We start from the raw sequence: 21,972 nt of genomic DNA on the forward strand, positions 1-21,972 counted from the left end.
GCTTAAAAAAATAATAATTCAAGTAACAAACAAGCATCGTGACATTACCTTCTGCATACTATTTATTTTAAAAATTTAATTGAATAAAACTGTGTGCGACCTTGAACAAAGTATAAAAGTTTGCGCAGTTATCATCCGTTACTATAAAAGTTTTATTACAGCAGAAATCAAACAATTTGCATAATATAATAAAGACCCTTTAAAAACATCTCTCTTTAAGTTATTGAGGTGGCTCTTAAAAGAGCCTTTGGGTTTGTGTGACTGCTGCGGATCTAAGCGCGCTCTCCGCGGATGCGGCGGGCCAGCTGGATGTCTTTGGGCATGATGGTGACTCTCTTGGCGTGGATGGCGCACAAGTTGGTGTCCTCAAACAGACCCACCAAATAAGCCTCGCTCGCCTCCTGCAGGGCCATGACAGCCGAGCTCTGGAAGCGCAGATCCGTCTTGAAATCTTGAGCGATTTCTCTCACCAGACGCTGGAAGGGCAGTTTGCGGATCAGCAGTTCAGTGGATTTCTGATAACGGCGGATCTCTCTCAGCGCCACGGTACCGGGCCTGTAACGGTGAGGCTTCTTGACGCCGCCGGTGGCGGGTGCGCTCTTACGGGCGGCTTTAGTGGCCAGCTGCTTCCTCGGGGCTTTTCCTCCGGTGGACTTACGAGCGGTCTGCTTAGTTCTTGCCATTGTTTCGGAGGAGTTCTGTTGCTGCAGTGAAATGTGAACTGGGCGAAAGAATGACTTGTTCAATGAACAGAGCGCTATTTAAGCGTAGAGCTGCCAAGCGCTCATTGGATGGCTTTGCTTCAGAGGCATTCGATTGGTTATTTCTGGCATCTCAAAATGACAGTGGGCCAATGGCTGTAACGTTTCGCCTCCTGTTTTCAAACAAGAGACGACAGTTTGTGATTCCCGCCCAAACATCATTTGTTTTTCTTTTGAATGCATGAAAATAGAATAGGCATACTGAATAAATCCGTACAGCAAAAGCCGTGATTGATTTAAAAAATATTATTGAAAGTGTATATTTGGACTTGTGGAACTAATAACTAAGATAAGTACAAAATGTATTTGTATTTCAATATCAGTTTAAATGTTTAGCCATGCTAATACAACTATATGCACTTTCAGAATACATTCATTAAATCCTTACAAATAGTGCAGTGAGTGGATAACAATAAAACATGTCACTCATTGAAATTCTTTAAGGGCATGTGTTTCTAGTCATATACATATATTTTTTATATAGATATATCATTGAAATGCATCATTGAAAATAAAGAGATTTAGAATGGAATCTCAGACAACAGAAAAGAGCAGTAGCTTCTATAAACAAATCTTCAACCTGAGGTACGATTTAATTTTTATTGACAGTAATTGTATAGAACAAGAACTGTCAATTAATTGATATTCTTCTGCCATATAAATATATGATCAAATTTAACCTCATTCATAAAATCAAATAAAAATTGGACGAATGAATTCACTCTCTTGGGGAGAAATTGTGTGGCTCTTAAAAGAGCCTTTGGTTTGAAGAGACGCTCGGTCGGGTTACTTGGCCTTCGCGGGCTTCTCAGTCTTCTTGGGCAGCAGCACGGCCTGAATGTTGGGCAACACGCCGCCCTGAGCGATGGTCACGCCGCCCAGAAGCTTGTTCAGCTCCTCGTCGTTGCGCACCGCCAGCTGCAGGTGTCGAGGGATGATGCGGGTCTTCTTGTTGTCCCGAGCGGCGTTTCCAGCCAACTCCAGGATCTCAGCGGTCAGATACTCGAGCACAGCGGCCAAATACACCGGAGCACCGGCACCGACGCGCTGGGCATAGTTGCCTTTGCGGAGAAGCCTGTGAACACGGCCGACGGGGAACTGCAGTCCCGCCCTGGAAGAGCGAGTCTTGGCCTTAGCACGAGCCTTTCCGCCTGTTTTACCTCTTCCGCTCATTGTTGTTTATATTTAAATCAGTTAGTTCCAAAAAATAAAATCACTGCTCAAGAGTGCAGAATGATAATGTGTCTGCCTCCTCCACATGCTGTCTTTAAACGGGAGTGCCAGTCGCCCATTGGTTTAGACTGCGATAAGATTCAAACCAATCACTGAACTTCTCTCCAAAGCCCAGCCCCCTTTTGGCGTGAATAATATCAAGTATTGGAGTACGTATATTTATATATTGAGTAAGAATGAAGAGATTACATACAAATGAAAAGTACACAAAATGTATATTATCCACTGTTCCTAGCAAAACTTATCGCTATATTAAGACCAGATCTGATACTGTACAGTATGATTATCCTAAATGTATATTTTACTGCTATACAACATCTTTTTTGGCCTGTTTTCACTGTTTGAACCCTCATAAGTTTTTTGGACATTTTCAATTAATTTCTTATGAATTAAAAATATGTATTACGTTTTACCCAAATACAACTTCAGCCAACTTAAAAATCTAAAGTCGAAAGGCACATTATTGGCTATTTGTTTGTGGTCGGCTCTTAAAAGAGCCGTTGAGAAAAAAAACAAGTTACTTATTTCTTTTTGGGAGCTGCCTTTTTAGGTTTGGCGGCTTTAGTCTTTGCTGCTTTTGGTTTCGCAGTTTTGGGTTTGGCTGCCTTTGCCTTTTTCGGGCTCTTGGCTGCTTTCTTAGGAGTCGCTGCTTTCTTAGGAGTCGCTGGTTTCTTTGCCTTCTTGGGACTCTTCGTTGCCTTTTTAGCGGCGGGTTTCTTTACCTTCTTCGGGGATTTCTTAGCGACGGGCTTCTTTGCTGCTGCAGTTTTGGGCTTCTTAGTATGGAGACAGATTAGAATCATTAATAATTCACGCAGAAAACCTGATTTACACATGCGTAGACAATTTCACATGCATGAAACCTAATTCACGTACACACAAAAAAAATTCACGTGCGTGGAAAAAATGTTTCCCCACAAAAACCAATTCACATGCGCAAAATAAATGTATATATTCATAAAATACATTTCACAAATGCAAAACACAATTCGTAGATATACAACTGTGTGCAAAAACCTTTGAGTGTTTAAAATGTACGAGTTGATCCCTGAATGTGGACGTGCAATCGTCATTCACGTGTGAATCGCCTCGGATGTGTGTGTGTGTGTTTTTGAGACTTTCCTGGCAGAGCTCTTGACCCACGCGGGTCTGTCGTACTCATTAGCCAATCAGATGCGAGCTTACCATTCAACCAATCATATATGGAATCCCCTGAGAGTGCATTCGAGGAGCACGGTTCTGCGCACCATTTGCGCAATACGGATTAATTAGAACGGAAATTAAGCTTTCAATCCAGCGAAGAACGGGTACGAGTTTAGTTTATTTAATAAAAGTCTGAGTATACACGGTTTATCGTTTACAGTTTGATTTTGAGATAGCGGATTTTTGGTGATATAGTGACATAGTGCGATTTGATTAGTTAGCTATAGGCTAGGCTTACATTTAAATTTACACAACACATTGACTGATAGGCTAGAGACAGACAGAGTATAGCCTACATAGTGACACATCAATAGATAGATATAAATATAGACAGCTAGATTAATAGATAGATACATATAGGCTATAGATAGTTTATAGATAGCCTACATATATAAATACATATAGATGCATATCTAGGTACATAGATAGATTATAGATACATATCTAGATACATAGATAGATTCATATAGATAAATACATAGATAGATAGATTTGGATAGATAGATGCCCAGAACTCATGATCCACTAACTTACTGGAAAGAGAGAGCAGTAATCTTTCCTCATTTGTATGTCCTAGCTAAAAAATGTCTTTGTATGCCAGCAACAAGTGTCCCTTGTGAGAGGATTTTTTATAGGTTACAAGCGTCACATATTAGAAAAATACAATAATAATTAAAAAAAAAACATTTTTTTAATGGCTCGTCAAGGTTGTTTCAGGATCAACACCTGCAAGTGACCACTAGATGTCACCGTGGAGACGGGTGTCGGATTGATTCGAAGCCTCGACACAATATGGCACATTTGGTTCAACTGTTTCATTGCTTCACGAAGCCTCGATCTGCCCACCACTACTGTCCTGCACAGTTCATCTCCAACCCTAATCAAACACACCTGCCTTTAATTTTCAAGTGATCCTGACGTGCTCTGAAGACCTTAATTGGTTGCTCCAGGTGTGTTTGATTAGGGTTGGAGATGAACTGTGCAGGACAGTCGATCGCCAGGAGCAGGATTGGGCACCTCTGGAGTAAACGATATAAACTAAACTCGTACCCGTTCTTCGCTGGATTGAAAGCTTCATTTCCGTTCTAATTAATCCGTATTGCGCAAATGGTGCGCAGAACCGTGCTCCTCGAATGCACTCTCAGGGGATTCCATATATGATTGGTTGAATGGTAAGCTCGCATCTGATTGGCTAATGAGTACGACAGACCCGCGTGGGTCAAGAGCTCTGCCAGGAAAGTCTCAAAAACACACACACACACATCCGAGGCGATTCACACGTGAATGACGATTGCACGTCCACATTCAGGGATCAACTCGTACATTTTAAACACTCAAAGGTTTTTGCACACAGTTGTATATCTACGAATTGTGTTTTGCATTTGTGAAATGTATTTTATGAATATATAAATTTATTTTGCGCATGTGAATTGGTTTTTGTGGGGAAACATTTTTTCCACGCACGTGAATTTTTTTTGTGTGTATGTGAATTAGGTTTCATGCATGTGAAATTGTCTACGCATGTGTAAATCAGGTTTTCTGCGTGAATTATTAATGATTCTAATCTGTCTCCATATCTTAGCGGCAGCGGGTTTCTTGGCTGCGGGCTTCTTGGCTTTAAGAGCCGCTTTCTTGGCTGGTTTCTTCTTGGTCTCGGCTTGCTGCTTGTTGAGCTTGAAGGAGCCCGAGGCGCCGGTCCCTTTGACCTGAACCAGAGTGCCTTTAGTCACCAGGCTCTTGATGGCGGTCTTGACGCGGGAGTTGTTCTTCTCCACATCGTATCCACCGGCAGCGAGCGCTTTCTTCAGGGCGGCGAGGGACACACCGCTCCTTTCCTTGGATGCGGACACAGCCTTGACGATCAGCTCGCCGACGCCTGGACCTGCTTTCTTGGCTTTCACAGCGGACTTCTTCTTGGGCGCTTTAGCCGGGGAGGCAGCAGCGGGAGCTGGGGCGGTTTCTGCCATTTTTCTCTCTCTGTCAGATCGGATCTGTAGTCTTTCAAACACTTTCTGGTTTCAGCAATGACTGAACAGCGCTTGAGCGGCGCTGCGGTCTTAAACAACACATGAGAACCTCGTAGACTCAACCTGCCCCGCTCGGTGTCTGCTGCTCGCTGACGCTTGTGTTTTCTTCTCTTACATTTGGAACAGAACTGGAGCCGTTAAATAGTTTATCACAGTAAAAATTAAGTGAAAACCAAGCAGAGGTTCTGGGCTTTCTTTAGAGACTAAAAAACGCGAAGAGGAAACGTTACTTTTGCCTTTGTCAGACCAAATCCAAAGCGAGCATCAGCCGCGGGGAAAAGCAGCGTGCAAATCTGATGGATAGTTTTAATGAAAAAGGTGATGCAAGCCTGAATGCGTCCTCTGTGTGTTCAGCAAACAGTCTGAAAGAGACTTTAATTAAATCAGCATCAGTGATGAGCCTTAGGAGGCTTTCATACAGCTGTTGCTTTGGGCAGATTGAAGCACACGAACATCATCCGGAGTCTCCGAGTCTGTCTGTGACTCTCATGTCTGGCCATCATCTTCGGTCAGCAAAGTATCCATATTCTATCTCATTAAACACGTTAAAGACATAGTTTATGTAGTCCAACATCATGTCACGACATAAACATTTGAATTGTAATAAAGTATTTGTGTCTCCTGATTCGTCATTCATCTCTTAGTCACATTCATCACATCTCCATGTGCAAAGAAATGGTGTAAATTGATGCTCCTTTAAACCAAGAGACAGCACAGGTCATAATTTAAGTTTAAACATGCTAATTCATATCATAGTTATTATAAAGTCGGACAATATTTAGATTGAAATATTATGTTGTTGTAGTTATCTGCCTGTAGAGGTTCATAAAGATATTTTGCCCACAATGGGCCATAATATTTTATTTATTTAGACAGGTTGTTTTTCTTTTTTAAATGATAGTGTGAACTAAAATGATGAGGATAATGGATTAGTGTTGTGTTTACAGGTCTCTCGTCCGGTTTGTTAAGGTTTCAGTAAATCACTGCATCTGGGTCTCCACTCAAATTTGCTCAGACTGTAACAGAACACATTTAATGGTGTTAAAACAATTTAATTATTTTGTTTTGCTGCAGGTCTCAGTTTTGTGGAAAGCCATTGAGGTTTGGAACAACATTAGGGCGAGTAAATGATGACAGAAATCTTGGGTGAAACCAAGCGGGCTTTATCATATTTGATATAAATTATAAACCTGATCTACATGCATGCCTTCAGTCTTCTGATTGATCGTTTAGACAAACTATCAAGTCAAATTTGTGAATTTATATTATTCAAACATTATAAAAAAATAAAAAATCTGAGTGACAGATCATCTGCTGAATGAAGATAAGAGTCACAAAGAAGCTTGAATGATGTTTGTGTGCTTCAAGCTGACCAAAACAACACCTTCGAAAGCCACAGTTTTTTTTTTCTCTAGGATCAACTAACTCTGAACAGAGAGCAAAACTCTTTGATGAACTTATGTTTTAACTGATTGTTGCTGATGTAATTTGAAGAGTGTATGTTTAAATTGCTGTTTCCCCACTTTAGTTCACCAATGTTTTTCACATATTGACTGTGAGACAAAATCCACAACATTAGGCCTGAATTAATATTAGGGAATCGTTATCTTATAATCTATTTAGTACACATTTGATTTTATATTTTACCAGGAATATTTCAATGGTTTCTGTCATCTACGCTTATATTAGTCTGCCTGTCTCATCCTTCTCCTGGGGTAACCATAGTCAGAAGGATCCAGTCTATTTCCAGATTCATATGGTGGACCTTAAATGCACCTTACAAGCTCATTGGCTAAAATAATGCTTTTCACTAACAGGCTGGATTGAGAGAAGGCCACAGATTCCAGCTTGTTTTTCAATTGTCTTTTTATTCATTCAGGTATATTCTCTTTCATGTTACTGTTAATATCGTTTTGAATTTATGTAAAATGCTTTATTTTTTTTTGATGAAATATGTTAAACACTATTGAGTTGTTTATTTGAGAAACTGAAATGCATATCAAAAGTGTAAAATGTGCTGCAGTTCGCAGTAAGCGCAACTGAAGAGAGGCTGAATTGAGAGAAGGCCACAGATTCCAGCTTGTATTTCAATTGTCTTTTTATTCATGCAGAATAAAATCCGGCTTCAGTTATTTCTGTTGCCCGGTCTCCATCTAACAAACACAACGCAGAGTGAAATGAAGACCGGTCACATAAACATGAGCAGTGCAATATAAGTGAGCACTGTGATGTATGGGAGTATGTAATAGTGAGTATACTTATACTATAAGTGAGTAATGTGATGTAAGTCTGTAATATGATGTAAATGAGCAGTGTATGATCAAGTTTATTAATAGGCCTATAAATGAGAAATGTACAGTGATGCAATTTCATCTCATATTTTTTTCTACACACGAACATGGTTATTTCAAACTTGAGTGTCAGTAAAAGCGGAGACAGAGACTATATTATCTGATAAATATGTGTTGAATGTGTGAAACTCCAGGCTTATTATATTTTAAGCTAACAAATCTCCACTGACATTATTTCTATAAAACGAAAAAAATTGTCAACTTTTTAAATAAACTATAATAAACTCTAACTAAATAATGGAATATCTTTAAAAAGACAAAACAACAGATCAAGCAGTGATATTTTTCTAACTTGTGTATCCAAAATAGTCAACGTTTATTTATTTTATTAATTATACTTTACATATTATTTTCCATGCATATTTTACAAGGATTATCAGCGATGCTATTAAAGAAATAATGTAATTAATTGATATACCATTTTTCTTCATGCATACTTTATGCCTGTAAACATGCCATAAATGCCATTTCCATTCAACACAATGCATCTAATTCTAATTTGCAAATTAATGTGTTCTTGGCGCAACATGCGATGAACAAATAAGTGTTCATAGGAAAATTGCTATTTAATATACTTCCCTATGCACCCAAAACCCCATATATTTGTCCTGAGATGATGATTTATGACAAACTTGAAAACAAGTCTGATTTAAATAACTACAAAATATCATTATTTTCCATAAGTGCGCTATATTAATGTCAGTGATTTTTAAAGAACAAGCAGAAGTTGTCATGCTGAAAACTCCAAACATTTGTCATCTCTGTAAAGCCCTGAATGTGACTTTCCAGAACATCCAGACTGAAAAACATGTATTGTGTTAGAAATTCACTAAAATATAAGGTCCACTCAGGGCCGGATTAACCATTAGGTTAGGGTTATAATGGGCTTAATAATGGGTTTGGCTGCTGGTTTCGTATCGGTTGCGGATGCTGCTGAGGCGGTTTCTGCAGGAGAGGGTTCTGTCATGATTTCTCTGAGTGAATCTGGACGCACCCAGTCTGACTATGAACAACAATGATACGCTGCGCATTTAAAAACAGCACAAGAACCATGTAAACTCAACCCTCAACCCTGCTTGGTGATAGCACGATGATGTAGCTTCTTCTTCTTATGGAGTTTTATCGCGGTTAGCAAACCAACTTTCGGTGCATTACCGCCACCTACTGGACTGGAGTGTGAAACACTAAAAGGCTTCTTCTTCTTCGTCTTCTTTCCAATTTTACGGCGGTTGGCAGCACTAAAATGCGTTTGGAAATTAACAATTTAAACAGAGTGGATAGAAGTAAAAAATAAATAAAGGGATATTTATATTTTAAAATGTGATATTATTTTAAACCAATTACTTTAAATTCTCCAGTCTACTCCTATTGCTTTAATATATTTCATAATAACTCTATATTTGATCTTGTTCTGCATGCATTTTCAATAGGCTTTCCATATTAAATGATACAACACCCAATTTTCTTCCTTCCTTCACAAGTTCTAACCTTTCTTTTACATATTTTATACATTTTATTAAAACATGTTCAATTGTTTCTGCCTGATCACAATAATAACATTTACCCGTTTTATGTTTCGATGAGGTAGCTGGATGATCCAATACGTAGCCTACTCATAGACAGTATATAAACTGGACACAGCGACCCCATAGGTTTCAACGGAGAAAAGCAAAGTCAATTAGAAGCATCACTTCCTGATCGCTGGGAAAACTCAAGGGGGTAATCCATCCGCCAGAAACTGAAGCCTCCCCGGGAGCCGCCATTGTAGCAGAACTTCACCTGCTGTTAGCATTACATTGACTCCCATTCATTTTGGCGTCACTTTGACAGCAAATAACTCTACATCTGAGGCGTCCAAAGACTCCATTGTCCATTATTTATTTCTAAAGAAACTCGACAATGTATAAAAGGCTCCATTACTTTGTACCTTACGTTATGGCCCCGTAGAAGCCGTTTTTGTAAAAAATAGGCTAACGATTGAGCCATAACCACGCGACTCTCTGTCGCACTGTAGATAAATTACCGTATAGACCGGCGGAGAAGCTCGCAAGCAATCGGGGGGACGTGGAGGCATAAAGTCAAGGGAGAAGCCCACAGAGAGTGATAAAGTTGCTCCTGCTGCTAGCTCATGGACAGCTAATGCTCACACTCTCCGTCTCTGCGAGATTGACGAACCAAAACACACCACCGCGCATGCGCGTCCAGTATGTGTTGGATCTGATCCAGCTACGTAATCGCGCTACAGGCTGCAGCGAGGACTTTGGCTTGGTGTGAGCTCCCCCAGAAGCAGATAGTGTGTTTTCTACGCTCATGTTTGGAGCAGAACTGAAGTGGTAAAATAGTTTTGGGGAGTAAAAACAAGATTACACAACGAGTGAACCTTTATTTTAGCACCGTCAGATCAAATCCATTTCATGTACGCCGTAACGAAGAAGGTTGCGTGTAAAGTTCACCTGGTTCAATGTAAAGAAATAGTGGTAAATGACTGGGTTTTTATTCCGTGTGTTGAATAATCCATTTGACAGTGTCTTCTCCTTTACTTTTTAAGCGTAACCAAGGAATTTCAAGGAACAGCTGATTTTGGGATCTCTGTGAGCAACTAAAATGTATAAGCTCAGAGACATATTTTGGTGGCAATCATGCATAGCTTTAAAAGTATACAAAAGTACCTTATACTTTATTCTAAAATGAACTGGTAGTGTAACGAGGCCAGAATCGGGGATATGTGATCCCTCTTTTTTGTGTTTATACTTCACGAAGAGCAGGGACACGCTGGCTCACGACTTTCCCAGCCGTCCGCTTTATGCGTTCCCACCGATCTCGTTGTTACCACAGGTTATCAAACGGATCAGGGAGAACAAGTGCGCTGTGCTCCTAGTAGCCCCGCTTTGGAGGAACCAAATGTGGTTCCCCGAGCTGATGCAGTGATTGCCGTGAGAAGGGACCTCCTCTCACAGGCCAAGGGGATGCTCTGGCATCCTCATCCCGAGCTATGGGCCCTGTCTGGGCCCTCAACGGGTACCCGTTAACAAGAGGCCCCTATCACAGAGGCTAGAGCACCCTCTACTAGGCGGCTGTACGCCTTGAAATGGACAGTGTTCTCGAGCTGGTGCTCAACACGGAACATGGAAGCACAGTGCTGTGGAGTGACGGAGGTACTCTCCTTCCTCCAAGAGCTTTTGGACATGGGTAGATCCCCCATCCACGCTCAAAGTGTACATGTCGGCCATAGCGGCGTTTCAAGTCCCTGTGTCCGGTCAGTCACTGGGGAAAAACGACTTTGTTGTGCGCTTCCTCAGAGGGGCTAGGAGGTTAAACCCTCCTCGACCTCCCTAGGTTCCCATCTGGGACCTTTCCACGGTCCTAGAGGCCATGAAAGGTGACCCATTTGAACCATTGCAGTCTGTAGATTTGAAATATCTCTCACTCAAATGCATTTTCCTGATGGCCCTGGCCTCTGTCAAGCATGTGTGTGTCCTCTGTGAGCTCTACCTGTCTTGAGTTTGGGCCCAATGATTCTAAAGTCATCCTCAAACCAAAACACGGTTATGTTCCCAAAGTACTTGCCACTCCATACAGAGCGCACGTTATTTCACTGTCTGCTCTCCCTATGACTGATGATGAGAGAGACGCACATTTTCTCTGCCCTGTCGGAGCTCTGAGTATATACGTGGAGCGTTCTGCTGCTTTCAGAGAATCAGAACAGCTCTTTGTATCCTTTGGTGGCCGCACTAAAGGTCTGGCTACCACTAAGCAGAGCCTTTCACGATGGATGGTCGATGCTATTTCATTGGCTTATGCATCCAAGGGCCTCTGTGGCCCCCTGGGCGTCAGAGCTCACTCCACTAGAGGCATTAGCCGTTAGGCCCACTGTTACGTTGGTTGGAATATTTTGACTTTACTCGTCTTATAAGCCCTGGGCTCTTGCCCCGGGACGTTGACTGAGAAAGTTGTGAGCACGCACAGCGTTTTACACGGGGTTCCCGTAGCGTAAGCTAGCTTACGCAACAAGAGAGTACTCTCGAAAGGGAACGACCTGGTTACTAACGTAACCTCGTTTCCCTGAGATGAGGGAATGAGTGTTGTGTAACATGCCGTGCTTGTGCTTCGATCTGGTATCGCTTCAGTCGATGAAACCAAGGCAACCATGGGGGCGACACCTTAATATAGCCATAAGCCACGCCCATTTTGGCACGCGTAGGGCACGTTCAAATGTTAATTTGAACGTTTATTTAGTGGGAGAAATAGCACAATGTATTATTACTCAATGTAAACTCCATGAATTCAGTATATTATAGTATACAATATTGTGCTTTGAAAGATATGCATATTCCCTTGAAACCCAGAAAGGTTTTTTGTTGTTGTATTTTTCCATGTCATTGCATTATTTACAGCATAAGATAACATGAGAAATTTATTGAAAATGTATATTTTATTCATATGCTATGCTGTGTTGAGTTGTTTAAAAAATAAAATGACAAGAAATTACATGTATAGGCAAAACCCATAGGACGTTTCAGGATTTTTTAACCAAACTTTGTGTAAAGATGATTCTCAGCTATGTTATGAAAGATACAATGTAATGAATTTATATCATTTTACTTTATGCACTTATGCCTGTAAACATGCCATTCCCATTCAACACAATGTATCTAATTTGCATACTATTGTGTTCTTGGTGCAAACATGCAATGTAAAAATAAATGATCATAGGAATATTTATATTTAATATCCTTCCATTTACACCTTTGTCTCCCAAAACCCCATATATTTTTTCCTGAGATGTTGATTTATGACAAACAGCTTGAAAACAAGTCTGATGTAAATAACTAAAATATCATTATTTTCCATAAAAGTGCTAAATTAATGTCAGGACAAGCAGAAGTTGTCATGGTGATAACTCCAAACATTTGCCATCTCTGTAAAGCCCTGAATGTGACTTTCCAGAACATCCAGACTGAAAAACATGTATTGTGTTAAAAAATTCACTAAAATATAAGGTCCACTACAGTGAAGAATAAGGCTACTTTAAAAAAGACATGCATATAAAAATGTAACTTCAGTTAGTGAACAAAATTAAAACAAATTAGACAAAATGTCGATCGACAACTCATTGGTAATGTAGTTATAACTGCATAACACAATCAGGAGAATAAAAGTAAAATAAAAAGTTTTTAAAGGGGGGGTAAAATACTTAGTTTCAGTCAATCTCATGTTAATCTTGAGTACCTATAGAGTAATAGTGCGTCCTTCATATCTCCAAAAAGTCTTTAGTTTCGTCATATTTATAAAATAAAAATACAGCTTTCCGATTCTATCCGGAAAAAGCCGAGGTCCTTGATTCTGGGCGTGGGCGGAGCTATAGAGTCAAGCGGGAGCATCCACAACATACAAACTGCATCCACTGTTCCAGTAACACTGGGTTTTTTGGGAAGCTGAACAAGGTAAACTTTCCCTCACATCCCAAAACACACTTTTTTGGAGACATTCTTGACATCAACCATTCCTATTTAGCGCTGCTGATGATGATTTCCGGTAGTAGCGCGTCGATGAGCGCGGTCTTTCTCTCCTCTGGTCGACGTGTGCGTGAACGCGCTTTTCCGAGAGCAATGCTCATATAAGGAGTTCCACTCTGGTCTACGTCATTAGATCTACGATAGAAAAAAAACAGCCGAAACGTGTTGCAACCCGGAAGTATGATTTTCAGCACAGAAATTCTCTGTTATTCGTTCACAATAACTTTTCAAACTTTGGCCATTATTAGCATGAGAATCCATCTCTTTAACACTGTAAACAACTCTGAATACATGAAACACCATTGTACCCCCCCTTTAATGTTTTAATGTATTACAAAAATATGATTTCAATACCGAGAGCTTGCTCTTAGTGTGTAAATGTGTGTGGCTCTTAAAAGAGCCGTTGGGTTTTTCTTCTTCGTGGATCTCTTAACCGCCGAACCCGTACAGGGTGCGTCCCTGCCGCTTCAGCGCGTACACAACATCCATGGCGGTGACGGTCTTTCTCTTGGCGTGTTCAGTGTAAGTCACAGCATCACGAATGACGTTCTCCAAAAACACCTTCAACACACCGCGCGTCTCTTCATAGATCAGGCCAGAGATACGCTTGACGCCGCCACGCCGAGCAAGACGCCGAATAGCGGGTTTAGTTATTCCCTGGATATTATCGCGGAGAACCTTTCGGTGCCGCTTAGCGCCTCCTTTCCCGAGTCCTTTCCCGCCTTTTCCTCTTCCAGACATGACGACAGATACTCAAGTCACAACAAGCGAATGTGGAAAAACAGCTGGGAAAGAGGCGTTTATAGTCAGCTAGCGGACCTAGTTGAAACCACAATGGGCGGTTCTAGTAAACGTCACCAGTTACGCCTCCTGCTGTCCAGCTCAGTCTTTTTTTCGGGTACACAAAGGCAAAGATAGAAAATAGATTAAAAATAAATTCAATCAGTCTTATATTTGTTTATCATAACCCATAATTGTTCCTTCGTTCTTAATAAATGTTGGACTCTATACACAGTTGAGACGGGCATACGAATAATTACATACAGTGATCATATTTTCATAGCGGAATGGGGGGAAATTATCGCGCAGTGCCATGTAAATAATGCAGCGTCAGTGACACTTACTTACATTAAAAGTGCTTTAATATCATAAACTTGTTTATTTTTACAAATAATATTAGCAATGTACGATACAAAAACTGATTTCATTAATTCTATGCTGGGCTGATACTACTTTAAATAGTGATAGGATTCAAGAAATCACTCTCAGGGAGAAATTGTGTGGCTCTTAAAAGAGCCTTTGGTTTGAAGAGAAACTTCGGTCGGGTTACTTGGCCTTCGCGGGCTTCTCGGTCTTCTTGGGCAGCAGCACGGCCTGAATGTTGGGCAACACGCCGCCCTGAGCGATGGTCACGCCGCCCAGAAGCTTGTTCAGCTCCTCGTCGTTGCGCACCGCCAGCTGCAGGTGTCGAGGGATGATGCGGGTCTTCTTGTTGTCCCGAGCGGCGTTTCCAGCCAACTCCAGGATCTCAGCGGTCAGATACTCGAGCACAGCGGCCAAATACACCGGAGCACCGGCACCGACGCGCTGGGCATAGTTGCCTTTGCGGAGAAGCCTGTGAACACGGCCGACGGGGAACTGCAGTCCCGCCCTGGAAGAACGACTCTTGGCCTTAGCACGAGCCTTTCCGCCGGTTTTACCTCGTCCACTCATTGCGGTTTAAGTTCGTTTACGGCTTGCGAAGGGAAAGGAAAAACAAATACTATGCGGTTGCCAGTTGTGAGGTGACTTATAAAAGAAAGCGTGCTAGTCTCCCATTGGCTGAAATCTGAAAACATTCAAGGCCAATCAGTGATCTTCCCTCCAATCCCAACCCCCCTTTCTGCTACTGACACTCAAACGAGATGGCTCTGTCTGCGGACTGCAAGAGAGGGGCGTAACTTGAAGTGGGCGTAACTTAAAGTTGTCCAAATCACACAGAACCACGCGATATGTCAAACTCAAAACGAGATGTTGTCGGCAATACGATGACGTCACATTTCTTGCGCATCTCATTACGGCGCCATCTTGTGTGTCAAGTGGGTCAAGCGTTTGTGTTACGGAGCATGATAGGCTAATAAGCAATGGGTCACAACTGTGTTGTGTGGGGCTGTACCCGACACGACGAAGAGACAATATTTCGATATTACAAAAGTGATTTATCACCAAAGAACAGAGATGGAAAGGCTTTTCGTACAAGAGATGTAACGTTTGGCTGGCGAGAATAAACAGAGAGGGCTTCGATCCTGACCCAAACACTATAAAGTCTGCTTTTTATTTCAGGGAAATTGATAAACAGCTGAGTTCCTTTAATCGCTCCGTGCCTCTGCTCTCCATCTCTCTCCTACACTAAATTAGTTCGGAGCGTTGTGGTGGTGTAGTTTTTTTACCCAGATGGTGTTGTCTTGACACTGACTCTAAATGTATCGTATAATAAGGGCTGTGCATATCAGCCGCCTGGCTACAGCGATGTGAACCGTCAATGCAGGGCTCCAGACTAACTTTTCCACGAGGGAGAGAGAGCAAGACAGCGCTTAGTTTGGAGACGGTGAAGTCTTGTTTACACTTTCGCCTGGCTACAAAGAGAGAGGGAGTGCGCGCGCGCGACCGGCTCTCTCTCTTTCTGCTCGTTCTCTCAGTTAAACATGCGCCCTGTCACAAGCGCAGCAGTTCGTCTACATTACTCACCGATCAAATAAGACTTTGGCGGGACAAACATTCACTTTGGCGGGCGCTAAAACAAGTAAAATGCAGGAGAATTAATGCGTGAATTTAACCGAGTAACGTTAGTAAGTTACATGACCATGCACTCGCACAAATACGACCACATACAATTTTAACTCGCACATTCTCCAAAAATGGTCGCAGTCGAATGTGTCCCTGTAAATAACCTTAACCTTGTCGCCAGGTTTGGAGGAATTTGTCATTGTTATCTCAACACAAGAGTCAAAAATACTTAAAGTAACACCAAGTAACATTTCCTCTGCGGTCGCCCTACTGGTTGGAAGCTGAATTGTCCATTAGCGCTGTCGTAAATAATTTAGCCTACCGCAGCCTGGCTGTTTAGCGGGCTCTGTGTAAAGGTGGCCTGAGGAATTTAACTGACTTTTTGTGGATTATACGCGGGTTTTTATGGACTACTACAGCATCCCGGCGGCTAAACAGACTGTGGCGAGGTTGCGTGAGTTCATGGAGGAAATGTGTTGACTGGGCGTCTCGCCACGCTTCGCCCGGTATCTTTTTGTTTTGTTTTGTTTTTCCCTTCTCTTCGCGGAGGACATCTAGTTCAGTCCGGACAATTTATGTTTGATTGACTGAGTATTTGATCTGCTGGGACATTGGGTTTCTGGGGTTTAAATGTGCGTGGAATTGAGTTGCAATGTTTGTTTGATGTATATCGGAGCGCGGCCGCGCCTCCAGCGCTGAATAACTCTGTGTTGCCCGACGTGTATAAACCTTATATATCTGTCAATACACGTTGTTGAACCTGAGTATTGTGAACTTTTCGTTAATGTACAATTATTTTAAGTTTATACATGTATGATTGCTTGTTTATTTTGTTGATTTAAGGGGGTTCTTAACCAAAAATAAGCTGGTTTCTGTCTGTAATCACCCCAGTATACATCAGATCCACCCGTTACCTTATGTTTTGCGTGATGTACTTTTCCCTTACTCTTTTAGTGTAAGGTAAATTGTTAGTATGATGCATGATTTACGCTTACAAAAGCGTCCGAATTTGAGGAAGTGGTGGGGGGAATGACGTATGCCGTAAAGCACTCGAATTTTGTAGTTCTTTTTGTGCACGGGTTCCGACCCGAAACCCGAAGTTACATAGTGCCAGTAAAAGCGATACAGACCACGTCAGGCTATGGCAGACGTGTCATTTAACTTATTTTAAGTCGATGTACCATCACAAGGGTCTTGGAAATATATTATGAAGGTTGAAAAGCTACTTAGTGTTACTTTAAAAGGCGGTTAACATGCATGACAGCTTTGACACACAACATGGCGGCGCGCCGCAGAGGACAATGGGTAATTCGAGAAACGGAAACCCATCTATAGAGTCAACGGTAATAATAGTTTCCAGAGATAACCGTGTAAATCGACGTGTATAAGTAATATTGCTGCCTTTAACATTGCAGCAAGGGCAGAGCAAAGCGTCTGGAACTTTGAGCTTGTCAATCTGTCTCGCTGAGTGTCACACAGAGCAGGTCATTCTACAGAAACGTCCACTTCTATCGCAAGATGTCTTAAAATTAATATATTTTTCTAACGTTTAAACTTAGACCACATTATTAGATTACCATTTGACTTTATGAATACACATAAATGACAGCTTAATGATTTTTTATATTTTTTGTGTATTTATTTAAAGACCGCATATACACCATTTTTTGTCACTGGTGTTACCTTAGCCTACTTATTTGGCAATAGCCTATTAACGTTGTTTTATTTTTGTGTGATTTTAAAAAGTGAATCAAGTTTTAAAAAATTATATTTCATTTATAATTGCTTTTTGAACTGTCTTATTCACAAAACATAAAGCAGAACGACTGTTAATATTAAAATGTATGCATTTGGCAGACGAAAAGTGTGCTTGAATGAGGTTAGTTCATTTGCGCAACCATGTATTTGCTATAACGATGAACATATTTGAACACCAGTTAAAATCAAGTAATGATGCAATCCTTTAAATCTGAACTTTTGAGTGTAGCAGAATTAAATGGATGTAAAATTAAAAATAATTTTACAATATGTAATTTTACAAATAACATATTGTTTTGTTTTAAAATGTAAAGAAATTGTAACCGTAAAGTGTCTTTTAAGTGTAATATTTCTGTACAGGCTATAGGGGCAGAAAAATTGATATTTCCATAGAATGACCCAGTAGATTGCCCTGGAGTGGTCGCTTTCCATTTAATATTATATTATAATAATTATAATGTAAATGCATGGGTAAGATGTCACCTAATAGATGTACATGCAGGTCACATAATTTATTGTTTTCTCAGTTTACGACTGTTTCCTCTTTATTTTTTTGTGCAGCTGTGGTGCTTTTGAGGTGACAATTCTTCATTTGTCCTTTAATCCTCATTGTGTTGCCTTTCAATTAAAATATTGTGTTATGAGTGTGCAGTGTGCTTGTTGTTCATTTGTCTCAAAAGTATCATACGATTTGTTTGTCAGCGGCGCATTTAGCTGTTCATTAGTGCTGTTGATATCAGTCAACATTTTTAATCATCAGCAAATCAGGAATACAATAAGACATCAAAAGATGTTTAAAATTATTTATTTAAAAAAGAAAAGGGAAAAAAAAGAAATAAAGCCCAATTCCAAAACGGTATATTAGAGCTTGTTCCACACTTTAGTTGAGGTGGAAAGAATAATTGATAGACCGATTGCAATATTGTTTTCTTGCAATACATTATCAGTATCTGGCACTAACGCAGATTACAGCTTGCTTTACTTACTGTATACCAAAACAAGCATCTCGGTTCTTGAACAGCTTAGAGTCAGTTTAATCAACTCTACGCGAGAGCAAAAGCATACGGAACTGTCTGTTAAACGGGCAATTAAACGGGTTATTCCCAAATATCTACTGACCAAGTCTCTTTCCCGACACCCTGTGGAGGGTTTCAAACTTAACCAGCAATTTACTTAAATGTTATTGTGCTTTGAACAGCCAACTCATTTCTTCAGGCCTAATAATAGAGTTGAGCTCAATGGTTTGACTTCTGTGTTTCTGCTCTGTGGTTTTTACCAGAGTAGAGGAAACATTTATGCCTTTTCTGCATCTTTAATTTCACAAACCTCATAATTTCATCACAAGAGCAAAGATTCACTGAGTGTCTGTGTAATTTTCATTTACTTTCTTTTTTTTTAGAAATACAAAATCATGTTAATTTCTTCTCTAAAGGAGGGCAGTGATGAAAGATGTCACTTCTAAACTACCGTTGCCACTACTGTCCTTTCAGAGAATAAATGAACATGGTTTTAATCCTCTAATGGCATGGATTTTTATTTTGTGAGGGAAGAGGAAAAGTTAATTTTTTTGGGGAGCTTGGGGGTCCCTGATAATAATTTCATCATAAAATGTGTCCAACCAATCACAGCCATCAAACAATTATATAAACAAACTACTAATTACATCTAACACCTCATGTATAAATGTTTCTCACATTTCATATAAATATCAAACACATGCATACACACTTTACTTTACTGACTGACCCTAACTGACCCCTGACCCCTAACTGACCCCTGACCTCCCGGCTGTCTCTCAAGCCTGATTCAGGGATCCTCTCGTCCTGACTCTCCTCAAGCTCACGGTCAGAGGGAATGACCCGATCATGTTCCTTCTGCCCATAACATGTTCTTGTGTCCATTTCCTGTAAGTTTCAGTAGATAGTAAACACATTGACTATTGCGTTCAAGTCTTGTCAGATAGATGGTAGTGTAACGCACATGAACTCCACCACAAAGTCGTAATTACGAGTGGGAGGCAATGGCGGAAGCAAATTGTTTTCAATCATAAATGTATTTCTGAATACTGACAGTATAATGTAGTTTGTGTGCATTATGTGTGTTGTTAATGAAGAAGAGAGATCAAGTTTACCAGAAAACACTCATTCAGACATGAGCTGAAGAGCTTGAGTGACCAAACTACATTTCCCATCATTCTCTGTGGCAGCATATACTACTACTACTACTACTACTACTACAACTGCTATACTAATACTAATACTAATAATAATAATAACATAAATTAAAACCATAATGTGCATTCTTTGAGTTTTCTGAGCTCGTAAAAACAAACTTCCCTGGAGGACGCACAATATGGTCCTAAACCTATTGATATTGCACAATGTTGCCATGAGGCAACAAACCAAAAAACACTATTTTAGTAAATAAATTAAAACTTTAAACAATCAAACATACTACTTTACATGCTGATGCTCATGCATTTATGTTTTATTTGAAGTTATTTCAATTTAAACATATTAAAAAGTGATATTTTTCTTACCAATTGATGGCACTGTGTCACACTTTGCTTCCTGAAATGAAGCTCCACCCCCAAACTAAAGGCCACACCCACTTCAGCTCCTCATTTCACTGAACAGACATGTCAGGTGATAATTAGGCTATATATATATATATATATTTTTTTTTTTATATATATATATATATATATATATATATATATATATATATATATATTAAAAAATTAAAGGGGCAGTGTGAGGTCCAAAAAGTTATTTTTCCCTGAGAGCAACATCATGCCGTCTTGTTGTGGACAATTATCAGTTAATTTGTACATATGAGTTCATATTGAGTCTCTGATCATTTGAAATGAATATTAAATATCTTATGAATATATTTTTTTACTTTCTTCATATAAAAAAAAACAATCACACTGGGCTTATAAATGTTGACAAATTGCTGCAAATTAGTTAAAATAGGATCAAAACACTTTCATGATGAAGATTTTTATCTCATATTACAGAAATATTTTTTTTAATAAACTAAAAAAGGATGGAAAATATGCAGATTCTGCCAGATTTGAATGATATTGGATTACTTGTTTATTCTATCAATTGTAAAACAAGCTTTATTAAGCAAACAAGCTATTTGATCAGCAACAGGGATTGAACAGCAACCTAAGCGTACGCCTCTGAAGTATGAATGAAACTAATCCAATCCTGATTGGTGTTGCGTCGTGACATGTGACGGCATAACCGGATGCATAAAAGTGTCGCCGGCGCACACACATTAGCTTTCGCTCTTCAGCAAGCGCTCTCTGTTTTTGTCTGTCTTATTTGGTGTTGTCTGTCTGATCCAGTCACTGTATTATGGCGAGTGAGCAATTCATTAGATGTGTGCACCCCTGCCCAAAATATATTACGAGTGGGGACACGCATCAGTTGTGTGTGAATTGTTTGGGAGTGTAACACACACACACACGGGCAGCTCTTGAGGGTGTTGTCTGTGATCTCTGTGTAACACTCCCTATCAGTACTGCGCTCGCGTTTCCCGTTGTTCAGGTCCCGCGTCCATTGAGGCGGCGCGGCGACTTACAATCGCGGGGTTCGCAAAGGGATCTTGCAGATGAGGATGAGACTGCTGCGGCATTTTCTCATTCCCTATTTGAAGTTTCTGTGGCTCCCTTTCATGGTGCAGAACCCCGCGCTTGCGGCTTCTTCTGCCCGTGATGAGAACCTGATGTTTGAACTATCTTCTGAGGGAGTGGGTGTGTTCAGCATCGAGGTGGATGAATGTGAATTAGACTCGCCAGCTCACGTTCTCTGTTGTTCAGGTCCGCGACTCAGATCGTGGGGTTCGTAAATAAAATAAATAATAAAATATTAATTTAGCTGATGAGAGTGAGACTGCTGCGGCACTTTCTCATTCTTTATTTGAATGGTTCTAAGCCCAGGGGGTCGAGAACAATGCTCAAAGAATACCCGAAACCAGCCTCGAGGGGCTGGTTCCCGTAATAGATTTTGTTGAAGCGTGTCAAACGCTTACCCAACATATCTGCATGGGTCCTGCGTATAAGCAGGATTGGGTGATGGAACAAAAAGTATACTCTTTACTGGTCAGAGAGGCAATATGATGGGTTCCTCCTCCAGACAGGGAGTCCGGATTTCTCAGCCGGTACTTTATAGTTCCAAAGAAGGATGGAGGGTTCCTGCCGATTTTAGATCTGAGTCACTTAAATCGTTCTCTGAGGAGCTTCAGGTTCAAGATGCTCATCATGAAATCAAATCAGGTCCGAGGACTGGTTTATCACGATAGGTCTAAAAGACGCATACTTCTGTGCTCCATCCTTCCAATACACAGG

General features: G+C 40.5%; 5 protein-coding genes across 5 annotated transcripts; all 5 read right to left on the minus strand.

Annotated features, from left to right (window-relative positions):
• Nucleotides 1-257: 257 nt before the first annotated feature.
• On the minus strand, nt 258-758 carry LOC306992719 (histone H3.2). The gene has a single exon (XM_079601869.1). The coding sequence runs from the start codon at nt 681-683 to the stop codon at nt 273-275; it is 411 nt and encodes a 136-aa protein (XP_079457995.1). The 5' UTR covers nt 684-758; the 3' UTR covers nt 258-272.
• A 723-nt stretch (nt 759-1,481) lies between these two features.
• LOC306992725 (histone H2A) lies at nt 1,482-2,347 on the minus strand. The gene has a single exon (XM_079601881.1). The coding sequence runs from the start codon at nt 1,932-1,934 to the stop codon at nt 1,548-1,550; it is 387 nt and encodes a 128-aa protein (XP_079458007.1). The 5' UTR covers nt 1,935-2,347; the 3' UTR covers nt 1,482-1,547.
• Nucleotides 2,348-2,515: 168 nt separating this feature from the next.
• On the minus strand, nt 2,516-5,164 carry LOC306992883 (histone H1-like; the record flags this gene model as incomplete). The annotated part of the gene is made up of 2 exons (XM_079602148.1): nt 2,516-2,770; nt 4,775-5,164. 2 exons carry the CDS (start codon nt 5,162-5,164, stop codon nt 2,516-2,518), a joined length of 645 nt encoding a protein of 214 aa, XP_079458274.1.
• Nucleotides 5,165-13,419: 8,255 nt separating this feature from the next.
• On the minus strand, nt 13,420-14,010 carry LOC306992860 (histone H4). Its single transcript, XM_079602116.1, has one exon. The coding sequence runs from the start codon at nt 13,830-13,832 to the stop codon at nt 13,521-13,523; it is 312 nt and encodes a 103-aa protein (XP_079458242.1). The 5' UTR covers nt 13,833-14,010; the 3' UTR covers nt 13,420-13,520.
• A 225-nt stretch (nt 14,011-14,235) lies between these two features.
• Nucleotides 14,236-14,818, minus strand: LOC306992753 (histone H2A-like). The gene has a single exon (XM_079601909.1). The coding sequence runs from the start codon at nt 14,802-14,804 to the stop codon at nt 14,418-14,420; it is 387 nt and encodes a 128-aa protein (XP_079458035.1). The 5' UTR covers nt 14,805-14,818; the 3' UTR covers nt 14,236-14,417.
• Nucleotides 14,819-21,972: the final 7,154 nt, after the last annotated feature.

This window comes from Phoxinus phoxinus (genome assembly GCF_949152265.1).
Source record: "Phoxinus phoxinus genome assembly, chromosome: 2".
NCBI classification, from domain to species: domain Eukaryota; kingdom Metazoa; phylum Chordata; class Actinopteri; order Cypriniformes; family Leuciscidae; genus Phoxinus; species Phoxinus phoxinus.

What these genes read in the sequence shown, in the direction of transcription:
- LOC306992719 (XM_079601869.1), bottom strand. Translation starts at nt 683, where the DNA reads ATGGCAAGAACTAAGCAGACCGCTCGTAAGTCCACCGGAGGAAAAGCC.
- LOC306992725 (XM_079601881.1), bottom strand. Translation starts at nt 1,934, where the DNA reads ATGAGCGGAAGAGGTAAAACAGGCGGAAAGGCTCGTGCTAAGGCCAAG.
- LOC306992860 (XM_079602116.1), bottom strand. Translation starts at nt 13,832, where the DNA reads ATGTCTGGAAGAGGAAAAGGCGGGAAAGGACTCGGGAAAGGAGGCGCT.
- LOC306992753 (XM_079601909.1), bottom strand. Translation starts at nt 14,804, where the DNA reads ATGAGTGGACGAGGTAAAACCGGCGGAAAGGCTCGTGCTAAGGCCAAG.